Raw genomic sequence first — 20,230 nt, forward strand, 5'->3', positions numbered from 1 at the left:
AAATTAAATAAAAATAACTTCACCTGGAGATCTTTCAGATGTTTGTAAATACAATCATTTCCTGTGTATTAGCCACATTGCGTATAAACCGCAGGACAGTGTTTTATGCAAGTTAAAAAAACAAAACCTTATTAATACCATATTAACTGCCCCCATGTATTAACCTTATAGCTGAAGAAAATTTGCAAAATCAATGTATAAACCTTGGCTAATAGTTGGGAAATAAATTACGGTATTTCCCTGTCAGATTATATCAATAGGGAAGTGGAATATCAGATTCCAACCTGGGAATCCTGCCCGGACTTGTAGATTTGCGGAATGCAGAGGAGTGTTTCCGCGGAAACATCCTTGTCCAGGATGCCGTAAACGAGTGGGGGAGCAGATGTGAAGAGGAGGTTAAAGAAGATGAGGACCCAAGAGTTGGTCATCACGCTGCCCGAAAAACCACAAAAGAACTGGTACCAGAACAACAGGTTCACATACATCTGCAGAGAGAGAGAGAGCAAGAGAGCGCACGTGTGAGAGAGATTGTTGATAATCTTAGATGCATGTTTGCCATATATTTTATGCCATGTGCTCTGTATGCAAACCTTGGGTTTAAATGTTCTACACTGACAATGTAATACAATATTTGTCATGGCAATAAAGATTACTTGAATGAATGAATGAATGAATGAATTGAGGGAGGAGGGAGGAAGAGAGATTTGATATGCATTTAGCAGAAGCCTTCATCCAAACTTCAAATCAAATGTACAGACTAACTTGCAGTGTACAGATATGCATGTATTTACATCGGTATGCATCTCCAGGGGCCCATGAACTTCCGGGTCTGTTACCTCCTCACTCTACCAGTTCAAATGGTGGTGATTACACCCTGCACTACCAGTTCAGCCACCTGAACACAACTTAAAAGCTTTCAAGGCTTTTATATATGGGTATCACTAAGCTATCAAGGCTTTTATATATGCGTCTCCTAGCTTTCAAGGCTTTGATATACGTGTATTACTTAGCTTAGGTTATAAACAGGCTTCTAACAGTGAGTACTTATATTCCCCCTTATATACATGTCAGAAAAATAAACTTTAATTCTTCACAAGATAATTCAGAAACAGATGCTTCACTTGAGCTGCTGGGTTAACATTAGGGGGTGTCTTATGAGAAGCAGATCTTTTTCTGTCCTCACCACATTCTTGTAAAAAAAGTAGAGGATCATGTTGGCCAGCCGCATGTAACACCAGTGGCCATGGACCAGCAGCAACTTCTTTAAGTGCTTGAATCTGGAGATGGCGAAATCACTGGACATCACCGCCTGAGAGAGAGACACACACAGAAAGACAGAGAGAAACAGACACCAAAAAGGGACAAAGAAAGAAAGGAAACGTGTTGAGATTAGTCTGGTGTGTGTGTACATGATATATGTGTGTGTGTGTGTGTGTGTGTGTGTGTGTGTGTGTGTGTGTGTGTGTGTGTGCGTGTGTGTGTGTGTGTGTGTGTGTGTGTGTGTGTGTGTGCGTGTGTGTGTGTGCGTGTGTGTGTACATGATATATATGTGTGTGTGTGTGTGTGTGTGTGTGTGTGTGTGTGTGTGTGTGTGTGTGTGTGTGTGTGTGTGTGTGTGTGCGTGTGTGTGTACATGATATATATATGTGTGTGTGTGTGTGTGTGTGTGTGTGTGTGTGTGTGTGTGTGTGTGTGTGTGTGTGTGTGTGTGTGTGCGTGTGTGTGTACATGATATATATGTGTGTGTGTGTGTGTGTGTGTGTGTGTGTGTGCGTGTGTGTGTGCGTGTGCGTGAGAGAGAGTGTGCCTGCACCTGCATGCCTTCTTGTCCTGATATACCGATCCCCACATCAGCCACCTGGATCATACTGACATCATTTGCACCATCACCTACACACACACACACACACACACAACATCACATGACAAATGACACACTCGTTCACACTCATTCACTATATCCACAAATACACTCCTCACATACATGGTGTTAGTATTAAACACACACACGCACACACATGTTTGCTCACCTATGGCAAGGGTCATGACCCGGAGTGTGTCTCGTATGAGCTTGACCACCTGGCTCTTCTGCAGCGGCGTGGATCGGCAGCAGATGACCGAGCGGCAGCGTTGGGTCAGCCCCAGGAAGGCCTTCTCCAGGTCCGGCTGCAGAGCCCAGTCCAGCGTCCGCCCGTCAATCACCAGCGTGAAGCCCAAAGCCGCAGCACCCTCGGGGGATTCTGCAGCGCCCGCGTCAGTGCCCCCGTTTGACTCCTCGCAACGACGGATCTCCTCCGTGAGCTCAGCCAAGAGGATCTCACATGCCTCCTAAGGAACACACACACACACACACACACACACACACACACACACACACAAGGGTATTTTTACTTTTACTCTGTTCCCCTATACTTCCTCTCCTGAGGAGGTTATGTTTTTGGACACATTACATTTTGAAGCGAATTTAGTTCTACTTTTACTTCCTTTTACTGTAATATAATTTCCACCATCCTCTCTCGTTCTTTCTCTCTATTCTATCTTTTTCCTTATATCTGTTTCTTATCTCCCTTATATCTGTTCTTCAGCCCTCTCTCCATCTCCCTTATTTACATGTGATGTGACTTACTCCTCCCAGTCCTCCTTCTAACTCTCCCTACTCTCCTCAGTACATTCAGTACTTGTCCTCTGTCCTGGTCTTGTTTACCTTGCTGTCACAGTTGGCGGTCAGTAGTTTGTCAGTGGGCCTTTGGAGTCTGCAGGCACATGCTATGTTGATGGCTGTCTCCTGTTTGTCCCCTGTCAGCACCCATACTCTTATCCCGGCCTTCTGCAGAGCCTCGATGGTCTCCGGCACCTGCTCCTGCAGCCGGTCCATGATGCCCGTTGCCCCTGGAGACCACAAACAGGAAGAGAAAGCAGCAGGAAAAAGAGGGAAGAGAGAAACAGGAAGAAGACAAAGATGAATCTTCTCCAATCAGATTCTGTGCAGCTTGATTTAGGACATACAATCACAAACGTCATCTGGAATGTGTGTGGGTGGGTGATTGAAGAAAGGTCAAGTTCAGTCGATCATGTGCGTGGGTATGCATGTAACACTTAATAATGAAAACTGGTGGGTTTGTGTGAAAAGAGACAGCCATGAGCTGCTTTCAGACATGTCCTCCGCACTATATCGCGGGTCTTTGTCAAACGGATGTCCGACCCTTCGGGTGATTCAGATATGATGCTTACATGCGGACATTACTGTATGTGTGAATGACACCGACGCACATGTACAGAATCTCCACGTGGGTTGAACAGGTTGAACGTGGTCGAACACGCACTTTCACAGAATCTCTGCATGTTCTTTGCTTCGTTCAGACATGAGCTCATTTACATAATGTCCATCCGAAATACTAAGAGCCGGCTAAGTTCGGAGTTCCAAATGTCCGGTTATGTTGTTCAGATATACGACCCAACCGCTTGATATTGGCAGAACATGCGGACTTACACCTATGTCTGAAAGCAGCTATGGTGAATGTGTAATGGACCTTTGTGGGGGACAGCTGTTCTGAGAGGTGTGTGTTGGGTACTCTTGTGCAATGATACTTTGTGGGGGGACAGCTATGCTGAGAGGTGTGTGTTGGGTACTCTTGTGCAATGATACTTTGTGGGGGGACAGCTGTTCTGAGAGGTGTGTGTTAGGTACTCTTGTGCAATGGAACTATGCTGTTTTGAGAGGTGTGCGTTGGGTACACTACTGTAGTGCAATGGAACTTTGTGGGTGACAGCTGTTCTGAAACGTGTGTGTTGGCGCAATGTTGAGGTCAAGCTGATGGAGAAGTCCTCACCCAGTAGTGTCAGGTTGTTCTCGATCCGCTGTGCAGAGTCCAGCAGGAGCTCCTCCCTGTTCTCTATGCTCGTCTCGGCCGACATGTGTCCTTTAAGCCACGTCTCATACTCCGCCTCCTCTAGCACCTACGAATCACAACACAGCACCAGAGAACATGAACCCTACTGATCAGCTGTTGGTAAGGTACGCTTGTAAGTATGTCTGCGGGACCTGTTGGACGGGTTTGGAGGCGGCGTACCCTCTTGGCCACACACAGGGTGCGGAGGCCCTCTCTGGCGTACTGGTCAAGGTGCCTCTGGGTCTGCTCCTTTATGAGAGCCTGCTGGCTCGTTCGGTCTCCACCAGCTAGGGAAACACCAACGGGTTAGACCTTAAGTAATGATGTAAGGTAATATATACAAGAAAGTTATTTTTCAAATAACACTTTATTTATCTGTAAATGATAGTGTAGCTTGACAAATATGATCTGTATGCTCTGTGTGTGTGTGTGTGTGGTGTTTGTGTGTGTGTGTCTGATGTGGTGTGTGTGGGAAACATGAGACTTGTTTATATATAAGGCTACAGCAAAGGCACACACACACACACACACACACAAACAAACAAAAGTGCTCATGCACGCACTGACACAAACCTGCATCAGAGGACACCAGGTCCATGACCACGTTGTCGGCCCCTTTGGTGTAGAGTACCACCTGCCCTGTGACAGGGTGGCGCACGACCACGGACATCAGCTTGCGGGCAGAGTTGAAGGGCAGCAGGTGCAGCAGGGGCACGGAAAGCGGCCCGGTGCCCGGCAGCTGGACCAGGATCTGCTCGGGCGAGCGGCCCAGCAGCGTGAAGCCGTAGGCCCGCGCCGCCTGCACCAGCGCCGCCTCGTCCGGACTCTCCGCCTCGTAGAGCCGCTGCTCTTCCTCCTCGCTCTCATCATCGTCATCGTCATCCTCATCCGTGTCAGTGTTGTGGTCACCGCTGGCGTCTTTGCCGGTGGGGGGCTTCGTGTGGCCACAGGCTCCCGTGAGGGGGGCCCGAAGCTGGGATGGGGACGGGGCGGGAGAGGGAGAGGGGCACGGGGACGGAGTGCGAGTCTGGATGGGGGTGAGGTTTCTGGGGGTGCCGTCGGGGGTGGGGGTGGTGGGGGTGGTGGCACCAGCGGTGGGGCTAGCATGGCGGGGGTCGGGCGGAGTGTTGGGAGTGAAGGTGGCCGAGCGGCCGCGGGCAAAGAGCCTCCGGGTGAGGCTGGGCTGGGGCGGCGTGTTGGGCTGGGCCCCGGCGTTGGCGGAGGTGGGCGACGTGAGGGCGAAGCGCGGCAGGCTCAGCTTCTGCAGCAGCAGCTTCATGTCCTCAAGGGTGCTCAGAGGGGTGCGGGTCACTGGGAGCTGCACCTACACACACACACACACACACACACACACACACAAATATAATGATATAGTCAATTCTTTCCCCCCCCAATTCTTCAAAAGTAGCCACCATGTTGCTACACACCCATGTTAAGAAAGGCATTCAATTTCTATTATGTGACTCCACAGAAGAAAAACTAAGTTGCTATAGCAAAAGTAAACATGAGGATTTGCTAAATGAGTTAGTTATTAGCACCATTGTAGGTATGCAAACACAAAAAGAAAGGAGCAGTTGCCTCCTGTTCTAGATAAACAGTAATAACATGACTCAAATCTCTCCATGATGCCACCTCTTTACTTATGAAATAGGTCTGGGACCACTGGAACGTACCATGTGCCTCGGCTGTGTGGGGGACGACACCACCACAGTGTTACAGACGGCCAGCGCCAGAAAAAAGTCCAGGATGTGCGAGAGTTCCGCCGCATCCTGCTTGAGGGGAGGGGCCAGAGGGGACGAGAGCCCCCCCAACTTCAGCTGCAGCGGAGGGTCAGGGACCACCACACACTCCTGCAGCAGGCACAGGCACACGTGAGCGCATGCACGCACACACACAAACACACACACACACACACAAACACACTCTCTCTCTTAAAAACTCCCACTGGACTTGCATGAGAACACTCACCCATGTTGAGTAAGCAAAAACACACATCCATTCACGTGTATGTGCAGCACATGTACAAATCCAAAGAAGGATTTGTGTGTTTGTGTGTTTGTGTGTGTGTGTATTTCATTTACAAAGATCTTTGGCTAGAACAACATTTGGTGTAAAAATACTCCATGTAAATGTGCTTTCTAGCTTAGATGCACGTGCACGTGTACGTGTATGTTTACGTGAATGTGTGCCCCTCACCATAGCACTGCTGAAGGCTCCGCGGGTCAGTGTTGGGTGCGCGTCGTCGTGGGAGTGCGTGTCGGAGTCGCGGGCGAGCGTGTTGAGCGAGGTGGAGCTGCGGTTGCAGCTGAGCGAGCGGCAGCTCAGGGAGCGATGGCTGGTCCTCGAGCGCAGGGTGTTGGAGCACCCCCCCTCCGCCGCCGGCTCCTCATACAGCTCCTGAGCACGAGCTGCAGGGGACACACAACAGAGAAGTGTATGTGTGTGTGTGTGTGTGTGTGTGTGTGTGTGTGTGTGTGTGTTAGAGAGAGGGAGAGAGAGGGGGTGGGAGGTTAATTTGTTAGTGGTGCTATATGGCTTTAGTACTGTTCTATTGTGGTCTTAGTAACACTGAATGTACACAGCATATAAAGTCCACTTGCAGTTTCTTTAAGGATATGCAGAGAGTTTGTAGAGTGCCTGTGTTGCTTCATGTGTGTGCATACTGGTACTTATCTGCAACTGTCTGTGTTCATGTCCGAGCATGTAAGCACACGTATCTGTAATTATTATGGTAATAACTGACAAAACTACCTCCATCCCACATGTTCTCACCTAAACAAAGCAGCCATCGCCATGGCAACGCAGTGTGTACTCAACATAGGGAGTGTACATACACACACAGGTGGGGCTTGTGTTCTGCAGCTGAACAGAACAAGCTGGCTAGCCTCAAATCATCCACTCAATCAGTAAAAGCCACTTTGGCTGGTGCTTTCCTTATCTTTAACAGTTCTCCCAATCTTGCAGCACTCTCTTAGTTGATGACTGGTTAGTTCTCCTGATCGCCGCCCCCCACACCCCCTCTCTAATTGGTCCCAAACATTTTCATTCCTCTTCATTCTAACCATTCACTGGCCTTTCAAAGCATATTTCCATTTACATTGCACTCTTTACGGTTGCTTTGTTACACACCATTCTCATGGTGAGGGTACTCGGTTCCGGCGATGGTGCAGCGTCGGAACAGCATGCGGTTCTCAGTCAGGGTTCCGGTCTTGTCCGAGAAGATGTACTGGATCTGTCCCAGGTCCTCGGTGATGTTCAACGCCCTGCACTGGACGCCCGTGTCCAGTCTCTCGTTGTAGAGGTCCAGGTCGTTCTGGATGAAGTAGATCTGGCCCAGCTTGACTATCTCAATGGACACGTAGAGGGAGATGGGGATCAACACCTGTCAGAGAGAGGGACACAGAGGATGACCGGTGAGAGGATTTCATGACTGGAACCGCCTGGACGTATGTTTGTGGTTTGGTGTGTGTGTGTGTGTGTGTGTGTGTGTGTGTGTGTGTGTGTATTAAGTGGCTGGGGTAGAAGTATAATTCAGGAACTTGTACATTGTACATTTAGTCAGGGATTTTGCAGGAAGTCATGTTTGTTTGTGTTTATGTTTACATTTATTTGTGCTTTTGTGCTGCCCCCACTTTGTTTGTTTCTAGTTTTTGGAGCCAGGGTTGACTACAGAGACCATTGTTTTACAGTGCACTCACAAAATCGGCAGCTAGTGGTGGTGAGGAGATAATTGCTGAATGTGATAAAAATATGTATGGCCTTGAAATCGTGTAAAAACCCTGACTGCACCTTTAAGTTGAGATAGGAGTGTGAATGTGAGTGTGAGTGAGTCGCATGTTGTATGTTACCTGCAGAACAATGATCATTGTCCAGAACATATAAAAGCCGGCCAGTGCAGGAGGAGGGTCTCCAGGGATTAAGTAGATGGGGTCCTTCAGACTATTCAACCACAAGCCATGACCTGCACCATCACCCAGAAACACACAGCCATCTCAGGCAAACCCAGACCAACCATGCATGTCTGCAGAGAAACCGTGTGTGTGTGTGTGTGTGTGTGTGTGTGTGTGTGTGTGTGTGTGTGTGTGTGTGTGTGTGTGTGTGTGTGTGTGTGTGTGTGTGTGTCTGTGTGTGTCTGTATGCATGCATGCATATCAGAGAAAAAATGCATTTGCTATCCTAACCACAAATTAGACCTTCACCAGAACTAAAATAAGACATGATGTCCTCTACCTGTTGTTCCTAGTTTGCGTTGTAGTATGTGTGGCCTTGTTTGTACGGTATGTCTGAGAACACCTGTATATGAGTTAATATGTATAGTATAGAGCAGTGTTTCTTAACTGGTCTGGCCTTGGGACCCTCAGTTTCCCACGGTCATTAAGTCGCGACCATACCTGTCAACACTCCCGGTTTTCCCGGGTTCTCCCGTATTTCAAGGTCATCTCCCGGCACCCTCCCGTTTTGTTATTTCTCCCGGAAAACTCCCGTAATTTGCATGGCCATTAAACTTCATTTTAAAATCATTGATCCATTCATTTTTTCTATTAGTCTGACATCTCCCATGTTGCCAGATTTTGTATGAAATACACCCTACACAATACATACATAATCACTTAGTTTCAATTTCAACCGTTTTGTCATAGGCTAAAACCTGGCAACCCAAAACCCAAATAAGGAAGCGGGTGCCGACTGCGCAGCCTGAGTCTCGTCGTAAGCAAGCGGGCTAGTTGAATGGCCTACTCCAGAACTAGCTGTTGTCAAATTGTTGGGAATTTAATTGATTAACACATCACATAAACTGTTATTGAGTGTTGTTGATACACTGAACTTGTGTCATCGGAACCAAATCAGACAGCTAGCAGCTTTGGAGTTTTGGAAGTAGGCTGCAGGCAGGCAGCTGGTGGATACATAACTGGCATGCGTAAGGTAATGGTAAGGTAAAAGCAATGACCGAAATGCAGTGTTGAAACACGTGTATGAAACGTATTAGGCCTACATATGCAAACACAGATCCGGTATAAACACTGCCCCCCCCGTTTTTGGAAAGCTAAATGTTGACAGGTATGGTCGCGACCCATATTTTAACATTCAAGCCAACTCCGTGACCCTCCCAGAACAGTTCCACGACCTACTTTTGGGTCCCGGTTCACCAGTTAAGAAACACTGGTATAGAGAACATGTGCATAGTGTGCATTTGTATGCTAACCGACAGCAGCCGTCAGACACATTAGCAGCAGGATGACTACGCTCCACAGCACGTCCACGTTCAGCCGCCTCTCCATCTTGCTGCGCTTGTAGCGTGGACCGCTGTTGTTCTGCATCGCCTTCGTTTCATGTCCTGGCAAAACAAAACCACACATTCCCCTAAATCTATCCATCCATCAATCTGAATTAATGGATGATCAGTGGCACCACATTTCCACAAAAACGTGACAAATTTGTATTATTTTGCTGATGCATAAACCCTCTATAGCTGCAAAGCCCAATCCGACAATGGGCAAGCTGCTTATAACAGGAAGTAGACTAACCACATAAGACAACCTATAAAAACACACTGGATAAGAATAATTGTCTTCAACAAACATACTGTTTAGAATACATACCAGCATAGACCACAATGCCCACCACTGTCTCAGTGTTTCTCACAGTACAACTCCTCAGAAGCAAGTTGTCACTGTGTAGCCCCACACGAGTCTTACTCGGATGCTCCCTAACACACACACACACACACACACACACACACACACACACACACACACACACACACACACACACATATTAATTACAATCACATGACAGAAATTGTATCCATTATTGACAGGAACATCTGTCGATCTGTATGTGTGTGTTTGTCTGTGTGTCTATTAATCGATTATCTCCAACTGAATTCAAACTTGGCAGCTGTCTTGCCAAGTTTGACACTGAAACGCAAAAGATATAGTTAAAACGACCTTATGCCGCTCTAGTCGATGTAGCCATTCTTACACTGCGCAGCACTGAATCAGTGCACACGGGTAGAAAGCCATATCAGTGAGTGCTATGTTGAGTAGCCAATCATGTTTGGATGTGAAATACGAAAGATAACAGTAAAGCACATTTTCACATCTGTCCTCCACAATATACTGTAGAGACTGCCTATGGATGCTGTTTGTTTGAAAAAAAAAAAAACATTCGGCGGATTTTACAACATGGCAACCCACATGAAAATGCAGGACCTATTCAAAACATAAAAAGTGACGGGGTGATAAACTGCCACTACCCATTGAATACTTCTGTCTTTGGTCTTTGAATGAACAAATAACAATTTGAAACAAGCAACACTTTCAACAAAGGATGGTTTGAGAATGCCACACTCTTGATAAGCCCTCAGATAAGCCCTTCCACAACAGGCACCGAATGGCAGAGCGTGACAAAGTCACACTTTTTGGAAAGTCACACTTTTGCACATTTCATATGACAATGAATTCATTCCAGAAATGGTGTTTGTCTTATCCATCAAATTTTTTAAATGAACCTTAACGCAAAACTGCTGATACTGTATGCCATTTTGATCTGTTAAAAACGTCCAATGCAACAATGCTTACATTATGCTTAGGCTATTGTATGTTTATCATAAACATTACCGAAGGCTTAGCTGTAATTGTTTTTGACATGTTATTGACCAACAGGTTTTCTACAGGAACAGATGTTTTGAATGGGCCCTGCACTAGTACATCTAATCAGACACATATACACAGCTCAGCAGACACACACACAGACACACACACACACATACAAAAACACACACACACACAAACACACGCTCCCTTACATGTATCCTCGGAAGCGTCTCAGGTTGTTGTTGGGGTTTTCACATTCAATACGACTGCTGAAGTTTTCTGGGTGGAACTCAGAACCCTAATGCACACACAAAGACAACTCGGTATTAGAGAGAGAGAATTTTTTAAAAATTTTTAAACAGATTTGTGACCTGATCTGGTCACAGTGACCCAAAATTCAAAACAGAGATTATGGTATCAATGGTCAGAGGCCACCATGAGCTTTACAATATCCTGGTCAAAGTCATATCTTGAATTGTTGTCAAGATACAGCTTTTTGAATTATGGTCTCCTGCCATCTATTTCTAATTGGAAAACTGAGAAAATCACATTTAAAGTTGCAGGTTACAGGTAGAGATGCACCGATAGATCGGCTGGTGACCGGCGACCGGCCGGTCAGTCTGAGACATGCCAATTTTATGCCGGTCAAATGCACTCGCCTGCTGCAATTGTAACACCCAGCTGAGTTTGCAAAGTTTGCATTATAATTACACTGGCATTATAGTTTGATAGCCTACTGCAGCTAGGGTTGCCAACCCTTCCGTAAAATATGGAATTGTCCCGTATTTGAAAGGAAAAAGATGTGTTCCGTATTGAACTGATACGGAACATATTTTGTACCTAATTATTGAGAATCAACTTGTGCAAATCCATGACAAATCACCTGAACGCCGTTCAGCCCATCAAAATTGAACTGAGCCTATTATAATGGTGAAAACCTTTCCCTGTTTGTACATTAAAAAATGTGTTTATGTCTTATTATTGTGTGATTTGGGTTTTACAGTACTTTCCAATCTTATGTAATGTGAGACTTATGACATAATAAGTGACATTCTGATCATGTCTGGTGGAATGGCTTCATGTCTGGCCTGTGAAGGGTCGGTGCTTTCCCTTCTGGGCCATACGTGGTCTACTTCCCTTTTCCTTGGTCATATATGGTTATGGTCCTTTATCTTTCCTGTTGATTCACATCTTTAACTCCTCTGCTTTAACATGTAGTCTGTTTATAACTCCCTTACTTTAACATTTAGTCTGTCTCATTCTTCGCCCCCTGTCTGACAGTTCAGCTTACAATGTCACACCTTTCCATACCTATTAATAAATGCAGTAGTCCTGAGACTTATAAAACGTATAGAAATATATAAATGTGTTATTGAAACAAGGAAAAAACACCACAAATGTACTATATTCATAGCGATCCGTAGTGTATTCATAGTATTGTAGCATTCATTTGACAGAATTTAGTAAACGGGCCCACAATTTAGTAAAATATTGCACAATTTAGTAAAACAATACATCATACATCATTTTTTGATATACGTCTTGCAATACACACACACACACCGCATAGCTTATATCAATACCCCCCCCCCGCCCCCAGTAACTAAACTGAATGCCAGTGTACTGAAGTCTGAACCCCCCCCCCCCCGTTCCTTATTTTCATATCAGAAAGTTACTGAAGTTAGACTTGAAGAAGAATCTGTCTAATCACCGGTTCCATTTTTTTAACAGCCATTTCATTATTGATAAGTTGATTACATTTCTATATTAACATGTTCTATTAAAGAAAAGACAGAAAATAACTATTTGTGAGTGCTGTAAAATGGTTAGAAGAAATGAAATCGGAATCGGCTAAAATCGGTATCGGCAGGTGAAACTCTATGAAAAATCGGAACCGGCCAAAAAATTGCAATCGGTGCATCTCTAGTTACAGGCAGGTAGGATTTGCCCAATATTTTTTGTAGCTTTACGTTCTTGTCTTGACTATGAAGCTTAGGGAAATTCAAGTTGAATGCCTCTTCTTTATGGCGTATACTGTAACGCCAAAAAAGAAAAATCTATATTTTCAATTTTGAAGTAATCGGCCTTTATTTCAAAAAAAGAATGTGCGACTTGTGACTCATTTTGTCAGATCGGGTCAGAGAGAGAGAGAGAGAGAGAGAGAGAGAGAGAGAGAGAGGAAAAAGGAGAGAGAGAAATGGCACACAGGTGCCAAGAAACAAAGACACAAATGAACAGAATAAAAGAGTGAGTGAGGAGAGAGACAGCCAGCTCACCTGCTGGGGCAGATCCCGCACCACCTCCCTCTGCTTGAGGTTGGTCTCCCCGTCCAGGTTGGCTGTCTCGATGTGGCACACACCGTTGGGGTCGGAGGAGTGGAGCAGCACCATGTCCGCAGGGATGATCTCATTACAGCACAGTCGCACCAGGTCCCCCACACACACTTCAGCCCAGCGACGGTCCACATATGCATGCTGCTTCCTACAACACACACACACACACACGCACGCACGCACGCACGAACGCACACACACCAAAATAAAAATAAATCACAGTTATTATCATTTCATTGCCAATCAGTCTTAAACCCAGGAAAGATTTATAGAGATCTTACGCGTGCACACGCACATGCACACACACACAAACACAAGGATGATTTAATTACTACTCAAAATAACCTGGTCCTTGACACCAGTTTCAACCCGGGCAACATTTCACATGCGTGCAACGTGCAGACACACACACACACACACACACACACACACACAGATACAATCATTACTGCAGGCTACCTGATCCTAAACAGACACCTGACACCGTGTGCTATAGGAGATAATGTACATACCGGTACTCCTCTCCTATAGCACATGCACAAAAACACACGTACACACACGCGCGCGCACGCACACGCACACGCGCACACACACACACACACGCACACGCACACGCACACACACTTTAAACTTTATTCTGGTGATATAATGTTCAATTCTGGCATGTTCAAAACAGAGACTAGGTCTGTCTATTATAACATAGTCTTATGTGACTATGACTATGCAAACAAATTGAAAAATCTATTCGCCCAAGTAATATGTGAGTACTAAAGGGAGGATCCAGCACCAAAGGCAGACATCACAGTGATCTCTTCTGCCTGTAGTGATTTCCTGATACAGTAACATGTCTGATTAAGTGTGGAAAAATTGTCTCAGAATCTCCTCGTCCACAGCTCAGATGCTGAACCAATTAGATCTTAATCTAGATCTTTGTCTATTTTGGAAGAAAACAACTGTTGCAAATCTAGCAAATGAAGTGAAAGTATAAGCAGTTCATTCAAGCTTAAACACACCAAAGCAATGCAAAATCAAACATTAGAGCATGAACGATTTCTGCTTTGGCCCTTTGAAAAATGCTGGTTGAAGTGCATCAGTTGAGACCACACAGAACACTATGGAGCTAAACTAGAAAAGAGATGTACATCGGTAAAATCACAATGACTTTGTGCCACAAATGTGGAAATTCACATGGCTACACCGCTTCAGGTTTTACTTTTTTTTTTAAATGAGATGATATCTACTTAGTTCCCAACACCTAAAGTTCCTGTACTTCTGTTCCTGTAGTACTGCAACAAAATTAAGCAAAATCATGATGTGCTAATGACTTTCTGACTGCCGGTAAAAATTGCATTCAAAAAGCAATACCTCGCTGTTTACTGCATGGAGACAAGGAGAAGGAAATAGATATAAATATCCTACAAAAACATGGACAACTCGTCACATCACCTGTTATTTTTTTATGAATTGAGCATTTAGATAGATAGATAGATAGATAGATAGATAGATAGATAGATAGATAGATACTTTATTGATCCCCAGGGGAAAATTCAAAGTCTCAGTAGCATACAGACATCACACACACATTCACTAACAGCAGAAAAAAGTAATTAAAAGTATATAATATAAAAAAAAACAACTAAGCAATAAGGACAGTAGAAGATAAAGATAACACTTTATAACTTAATCTAGATCAATTCTAAAAACAGTATCCACATAGTGGGCCCTTGTCCCCCCAAACTCCAAGCCTGGTTTCATTCAATAACGGTTATATAGGTTTAGAACAGAAGTTGGTCTAAGACTGCTTCTGAAGTTGTCATCAACTCAACAATATGAATTTTAAACAGTTAGTGTCAAAACAAAGTAACAGGTCCTTCCCCTATGCTATCAACATTAAGAGTTACCTCTCCTTCTAGAGGGGCGAAGTTCACTCTGCATGTTTGTATATAGTTGATGGCTATAGGTGTGACTGTGTGTCAGTGATAAAGATAGATAGATAAGTGAGTGGTGAGCATAATAGCATTGAAGAGAAGAGAAGATTAAACATGCGGTTAAGTAAAGTAAAGTGCATTTGGGAAGCTCATCAAACACAACCACATGTCAGAGTGAGCAAGTTACTCATGTGTACAAGCTTTAGACAGACACCCACTCAAACCATCCTCCCCACATACACACAAAGCACACTTCTATAAATATCCATTGTCCTGTCAGTTAAACATTGACTCCCTCCAGACAGTGAAACTGCAGAAAGGGACAAGACTAAAAAGCAAAGATGACTGGAAGCTTCCCCCCCCCCCCCCGATGCCTCCTGGCCTGTGCCTGTTGAGGTGTCCACAACCATGGAAACCTTGACAGGAACAATAAGGAGGCGGACAATCATGGCTTCTTGGAATCATTCATCTTACGCACACACACACACACAAACATACACATTCCAGGCTGTTTCCATGGTGGAACCGAGACACCAATGGTATAAATCTGTTGCTGCAACTACGGGACTGTACACAAACGTGTCCAATGTGTGAGTAAGTATGCATCAGTTGGCAAATGTGTACAGTGGTTATTCACTCCTGGACACCTGGTTATTCTGTTAAGATGTTTTGGACTGTGTGTATGAGTTAGCCTGTGTGTGTGTATGTGTGTATGTGTGTGTGTGTGTGTGTGTGTGTGTGTGTGTGTGTGTGTGTGTGTGTGTGTGCTTACCGGTCATAAACCTCACAAAGCAGGTTGTTCACCTTTCGGTCAGACTTCTGTCTCCGGAAGTCTTCCCACAGGTCCTTAACCGCAGTAATGGACATAACTATGGCCAGGGGCAAAATGGCGATCTCTGGCTGGAAAGCACTGACGATAGGCACAAAGTTGAGCACGCAGATGAACAGGAAGTAAACATTAGCTAAGCGGTGCAGCTGTTCAAAGAGGTTCTTGGGGATGAACGAGAGCCAGGTGTACTTGGTGGTGCGGATTTTGTTCCCGCTGTAGGAACGCCACAGCTGGGAAAACTCCTCATCCTCCGGGAAAGAACACACGAGCCTCCTCTTGTTCCCCTCGCTGTCTTGCGACGAGCCGCAGATCCACTTCAAAACATTGCAAGCCATAGACACTTCACAGCTTCAGTGGCTCTCTTCATCCAAAGTGAGCTTTTGTGTGAAAATGTGAAATTGTAATAGTTTTTTCCTCTTACGCATGTCCACAGTCAACACAAACACACACATTGATGTGTGCTTCACACTAGTATTCAGTCAAGACGGCGCTGGAACATTGAGTCGATCCATCGTTCCACCGTTCCACCGATGCCAGTCAACATACTTCTCTTTGGAGAGGTGAATGGAACCGTGGCTTCGATCTCAAAATCTATGCACCAAAACCAACAGCAGTGTTAATGGTGCCGTCCAGCGTGACTTGTGCTGTGCGTCTGAGCAATTTACAAGAGCTCTCTATCTCTCGAAAGGTTTGCCACTCCTCATCAAGGAAAGCTTCTGGTTGCGTCATGAACTCAAAGTTGAACTTTACAATGTGTACACGTCCGGGTTGGGATGGTGGGACAAAGGGCTGAATGAGTAGGCAATCCAATTTAATGTGCATCAGTAAAGACACACACTCACACACACACACACACGTACACACACACAACAAACACAAGTATCTTCAAGGTTTGTACTTGATGTCCAAAGTAGAGCACAGCTTACATCTTTAAGTAAATTCATTCTGTGTCTCACTTACTAGTTAACAATACAGCCTTCAACATTATATACCTTCAATAAAGACAACTTGACTGCTCTCTTAGAAAGCAATTGCTGGTCTTTGGCTTTCCCCATAAGAACACTGTGTTAATCAGGTCTGCTGAGGTGTCTGACTAAGACAGCTCAATTAGCTTTCTCTCTGGCATGTCTGACTCCACTAAAAATTAACAACCTCTCTGGTCAAACATAATTAAATGGTCAGCAAGTGTATCCTAGCCTGGCCAGTGGCCACACTGACCTAGAATCTCCTTTCAGTGAGATATACAGTAGGTCTGGCACATGACAATACACTTGTCTTACACTTACAATGTTTCCCTCGGACACAAAGGGTGACTCGCCAATCAGAGATGAGAGGGGGTGACGCTATAGTTTCGAAGTGTCTGTGGTAAACATCAAAAAATTGCATTCGTAAGGATTTGTAAATTTCTTGTCAGCAAAGGTAGGCCTACATGCATAGTTTCCTGACTGCCGATGCAATTTATTATCAATTTGTAAAGTTTAGGTGAAGTAGGAAGTAACATTAGGAATCATTGACCAATGTGATGGGATACCATAGGTTGGACCAAAGATTTTCACACAGAAGTAGTTCACACAAAGTCTACGCCCATTTTGATGCTAGAGTTGGAAACATTTCCCAATCATGAGAGGCCAGACTCACTTCACAAGGTAAAAGGAAGTAGTGAGTCAGGTATTACCAGGCTAAGTGTATCCTGGAGTGAGGAAATACATTCCAGTAACTAGTATTTTTTAGTATATAATTCCAGTAACTAGTATTTACTAGTATATAAATTCCAGAGTAGTAAAAGTTGCAAAAGGGACTTTGGTTTTTTTGGTTTTTTACTTTTCCGGGATGCAGGATTTTACTCACCAGAGACTTTATTTCCAGACACAAGCCGCACTGTCAAGTTTATAACTGTAATGCATGTCCCAACAAGGGTTGGGCTCCCAACACTCACACATTTCCAGATCGATTAAACAATCAGCCAAAAGCTTCAAGACACCATGTGCAGGCCTAGTAAGAGTTAATATTGACTGCTCTAGGTAGCAGATAGGTAGCTTCCATAAAACAAGATACAGGCATGAAAACGGGTCAGGGGTGAAAAAGGTGAGAAGGGTGCGCGAAGAGGGAAATGGCCGTTTCATAGCAAAACAAGCGTGAGTGACATTGTTGCCAATAGTGCATAACTTCAATGGAGTATGAAGTTGCCTAAAACCAGAGATTTATAAAGGAAACAAACTACAAAATGACAAAAAAAAAATGTGGTCGGATTCAAAATGGCGAATTTCTCCGACAGGTGAGGAGTTTTCATGCCTGAAGATAAGGGGCCTATTCTATTTTGGTCCTTTAGAATTTAGACAGTAATCTATGGATGTGGAAATACTTTAGACATTGTGACTCAGAAATGTTGAACTGCCGTCAAACAGAAGGCGGTGTTGTAGTCAACTCTCATGAGGTGCCATTGCAACTGACCTCTTGCTACCCTCTGGTACTGTATGTCCAACTCTACTAATAATAACAAGCTCACAGATCAAAATTAAGAATGGCCAGCAAGTGGAGGAAGGAAATTCCAGTAACAGTGAAAATTGCAACAACAGGAACTTTTAATATGGGACTTTTTTTTCGCCGAATCGCCAGATTTCTTCTTTAAGGTCCACACAACAGGATAAGTGTCCTGTTCCATCTTTGACCAATTTGTCCATCCAGTAAATCACATTTAGACCTTATACATAATTAATCTCTCAGCTGAAAACTTGCCCTCTCTCTCAGCACTCTCACTGGCCCACACACACACAGTGTGGGGGCAGCCAAGGCCTACTGGTTAGCGCTTCGGACTGGAGGGTTGCCGGTTCGAACCCCGACCAGTAGGCACGGCTGAAGTGCCCTTGAGCAAGGCACCTAACCCCTCACTGCTCCCTGAGCGCCGCTGTTGTTGCAGGCAGCTCACTGCACCGGGATTAGTGTGTGCTTCACCTCACTGTGTGTTCACTGTGTGCTGAGTGTGTTTCACTGATTCACGGATTGGGATAAATGCAGAGACCAAATTTCCCTCACAGGATCAAAAGAGTATATATACTTATACTTATAATTAATCTCTCAGCTGAAAACTTGCCCGCTCTCTGCACTCTTACTGGCCCACCCACACACACACACACACACACACACACACACACACACCACACACATTGACTAATAGTCACACAGTACGCTCTGTAACTCCCACCCCCTGACTCACCCGCAGTAGACCGAAGCGCTGTTGTTATTGATCTTCTGGTCGTAGCAGTAGCGCCTATAGTCCTCCAGGGCATCTTTGATGGCGATGACCGTGAGAACCACAGCCAGGGGGATCATGGTGATCTCCTTCTGAAAGGCCTCCACAACAGGCACCCAGTTCAGCAGCACCAGGAAAAGGAAGTACAGGTTGGCCGCCCTGGACACAGCCCACAGAAGACACATAGGCATGAACAAACAAACATACAAACAAACAAATATACACAACTTTACATTCATATCAACTTTCAGTACATAAAAGCACATTTGGAATTAGTGTGTGTGCTTTTCAGGGAACTGAAACTTCTACTGTTAACAACTTGTTCTACCAGTTGACTGACTTAGCAGGTCGCTTTTATCCAAAGCCACACAGATTTACAATGGTGACAGATGGCCAGGCGGTGCCATTACGGCTGCTCCAGAACTCCTGCAGTTGTGCTATAGGAACACAAGCACCACCAATGCATTTAGCAAAATCATACAATATCGAAAAGCAAACTTCTTCAATTCACCACCAGGCAGCAGTCCACAGAGTTCTGCACACACATTAACATGTTGATCTCTGCGGCCTTTTGTCAAGTTACTCTTGTGTATGCTACTGTACTGTCTCTGCCACGTGTTGTCTGGCAAGTGCTGTTAAAGGCTACATGTCCTGTCTAGGGGTGTAAAGGTACACATATTCGTACCGAACTGTTTAGGTACAGGATGTTAGGTTCAACACAGATATGTACCAAATGTGCAGTCTTACAGTAATCAACAGTAGGCTTTTTTGCTTGCGGACCATATTTCAAATTTGAGTGCCCACACAAACATGTTAAGTGGTGGACCACATGGCAGTTTAGACAATTGATGTCAAAAAACATTTGGCACCTTTTCAAAATACTATTCCTGTTGTGCATCAGCAATGTTGCCAGTGAATTTTAGGTTAGCAGTACCTACAGACTTACTGATTTATTTGGATAGTTCTTGAAATTAACTGAATATTTCCAGCCCTTCCAAACCACACTTAAGAGTACCGTAATCTGCTCCATACAGTCAGATTTACAGAAAGTCAGTTATTTGCTCTGTCAAAATTAAATGTTTGGAAAAGATCTCCATTTCCTTAACTGTGTTAACAAAGGTCCTTGAAGCCATTGGCATACATGTCCAGTCAACAGCATGCAATTTGGGGCTTGTCTGCATAAACGCCCACAGGGGTTATGCAATCCACAGTCTTTGACCAAGGGATCGCAGTTATTAAGCTGTACAAGCCTATAAAATTCAAGTCTGGAGTTGAACGAGTGTGTGTGTGTGTGTGAATTAATCATCAGGTGACTAAACACACCTGACAGGTTTTCCTTCTTAATCTGATTTCCTTCTCTCAGCACTGTGTTTGTCTCCACTATCGTTTTGATCCATGCTCAAC

General features: G+C 44.7%; 1 protein-coding gene across 1 annotated transcript in view; it reads right to left on the reverse strand.

Annotated features, from left to right (window-relative positions):
- The window catches only part of atp10d (ATPase phospholipid transporting 10D), a 31,839-nt gene that overhangs the window by 3,958 nt on the left and 7,651 nt on the right, over positions 1–20,230 (reverse strand). The window contains exons 3-19 of the mRNA XM_076300743.1: positions 18,791–18,985; positions 12,763–12,967; positions 10,699–10,784; positions 9,491–9,597; positions 9,094–9,225; positions 7,739–7,851; positions 7,020–7,272; positions 6,087–6,298; positions 5,564–5,740; positions 4,464–5,214; positions 4,071–4,177; positions 3,831–3,957; positions 2,705–2,889; positions 2,031–2,328; positions 1,814–1,890; positions 1,184–1,309; positions 285–485 (exon numbers count right to left, since the gene is read on the reverse strand). Of these exons, the coding sequence (XP_076156858.1) occupies positions 285–485; positions 1,184–1,309; positions 1,814–1,890; positions 2,031–2,328; positions 2,705–2,889; positions 3,831–3,957; positions 4,071–4,177; positions 4,464–5,214; positions 5,564–5,740; positions 6,087–6,298; positions 7,020–7,272; positions 7,739–7,851; positions 9,094–9,225; positions 9,491–9,597; positions 10,699–10,784; positions 12,763–12,967; positions 18,791–18,985 (3,352 nt within the window). The remainder of the gene's footprint in view (positions 1–284; positions 486–1,183; positions 1,310–1,813; positions 1,891–2,030; positions 2,329–2,704; positions 2,890–3,830; positions 3,958–4,070; positions 4,178–4,463; positions 5,215–5,563; positions 5,741–6,086; positions 6,299–7,019; positions 7,273–7,738; positions 7,852–9,093; positions 9,226–9,490; positions 9,598–10,698; positions 10,785–12,762; positions 12,968–18,790; positions 18,986–20,230) is intronic.

Source organism: Alosa pseudoharengus, unplaced genomic scaffold (assembly GCF_046254945.1).
Source record: "Alosa pseudoharengus isolate Yale_2024_CS ecotype anadromous, Long Island Sound unplaced genomic scaffold, YU_APseudo_1.1 YU_APseudo_1.1_scf_22, whole genome shotgun sequence".
Classification (NCBI taxonomy): domain Eukaryota; kingdom Metazoa; phylum Chordata; class Actinopteri; order Clupeiformes; family Clupeidae; genus Alosa; species Alosa pseudoharengus.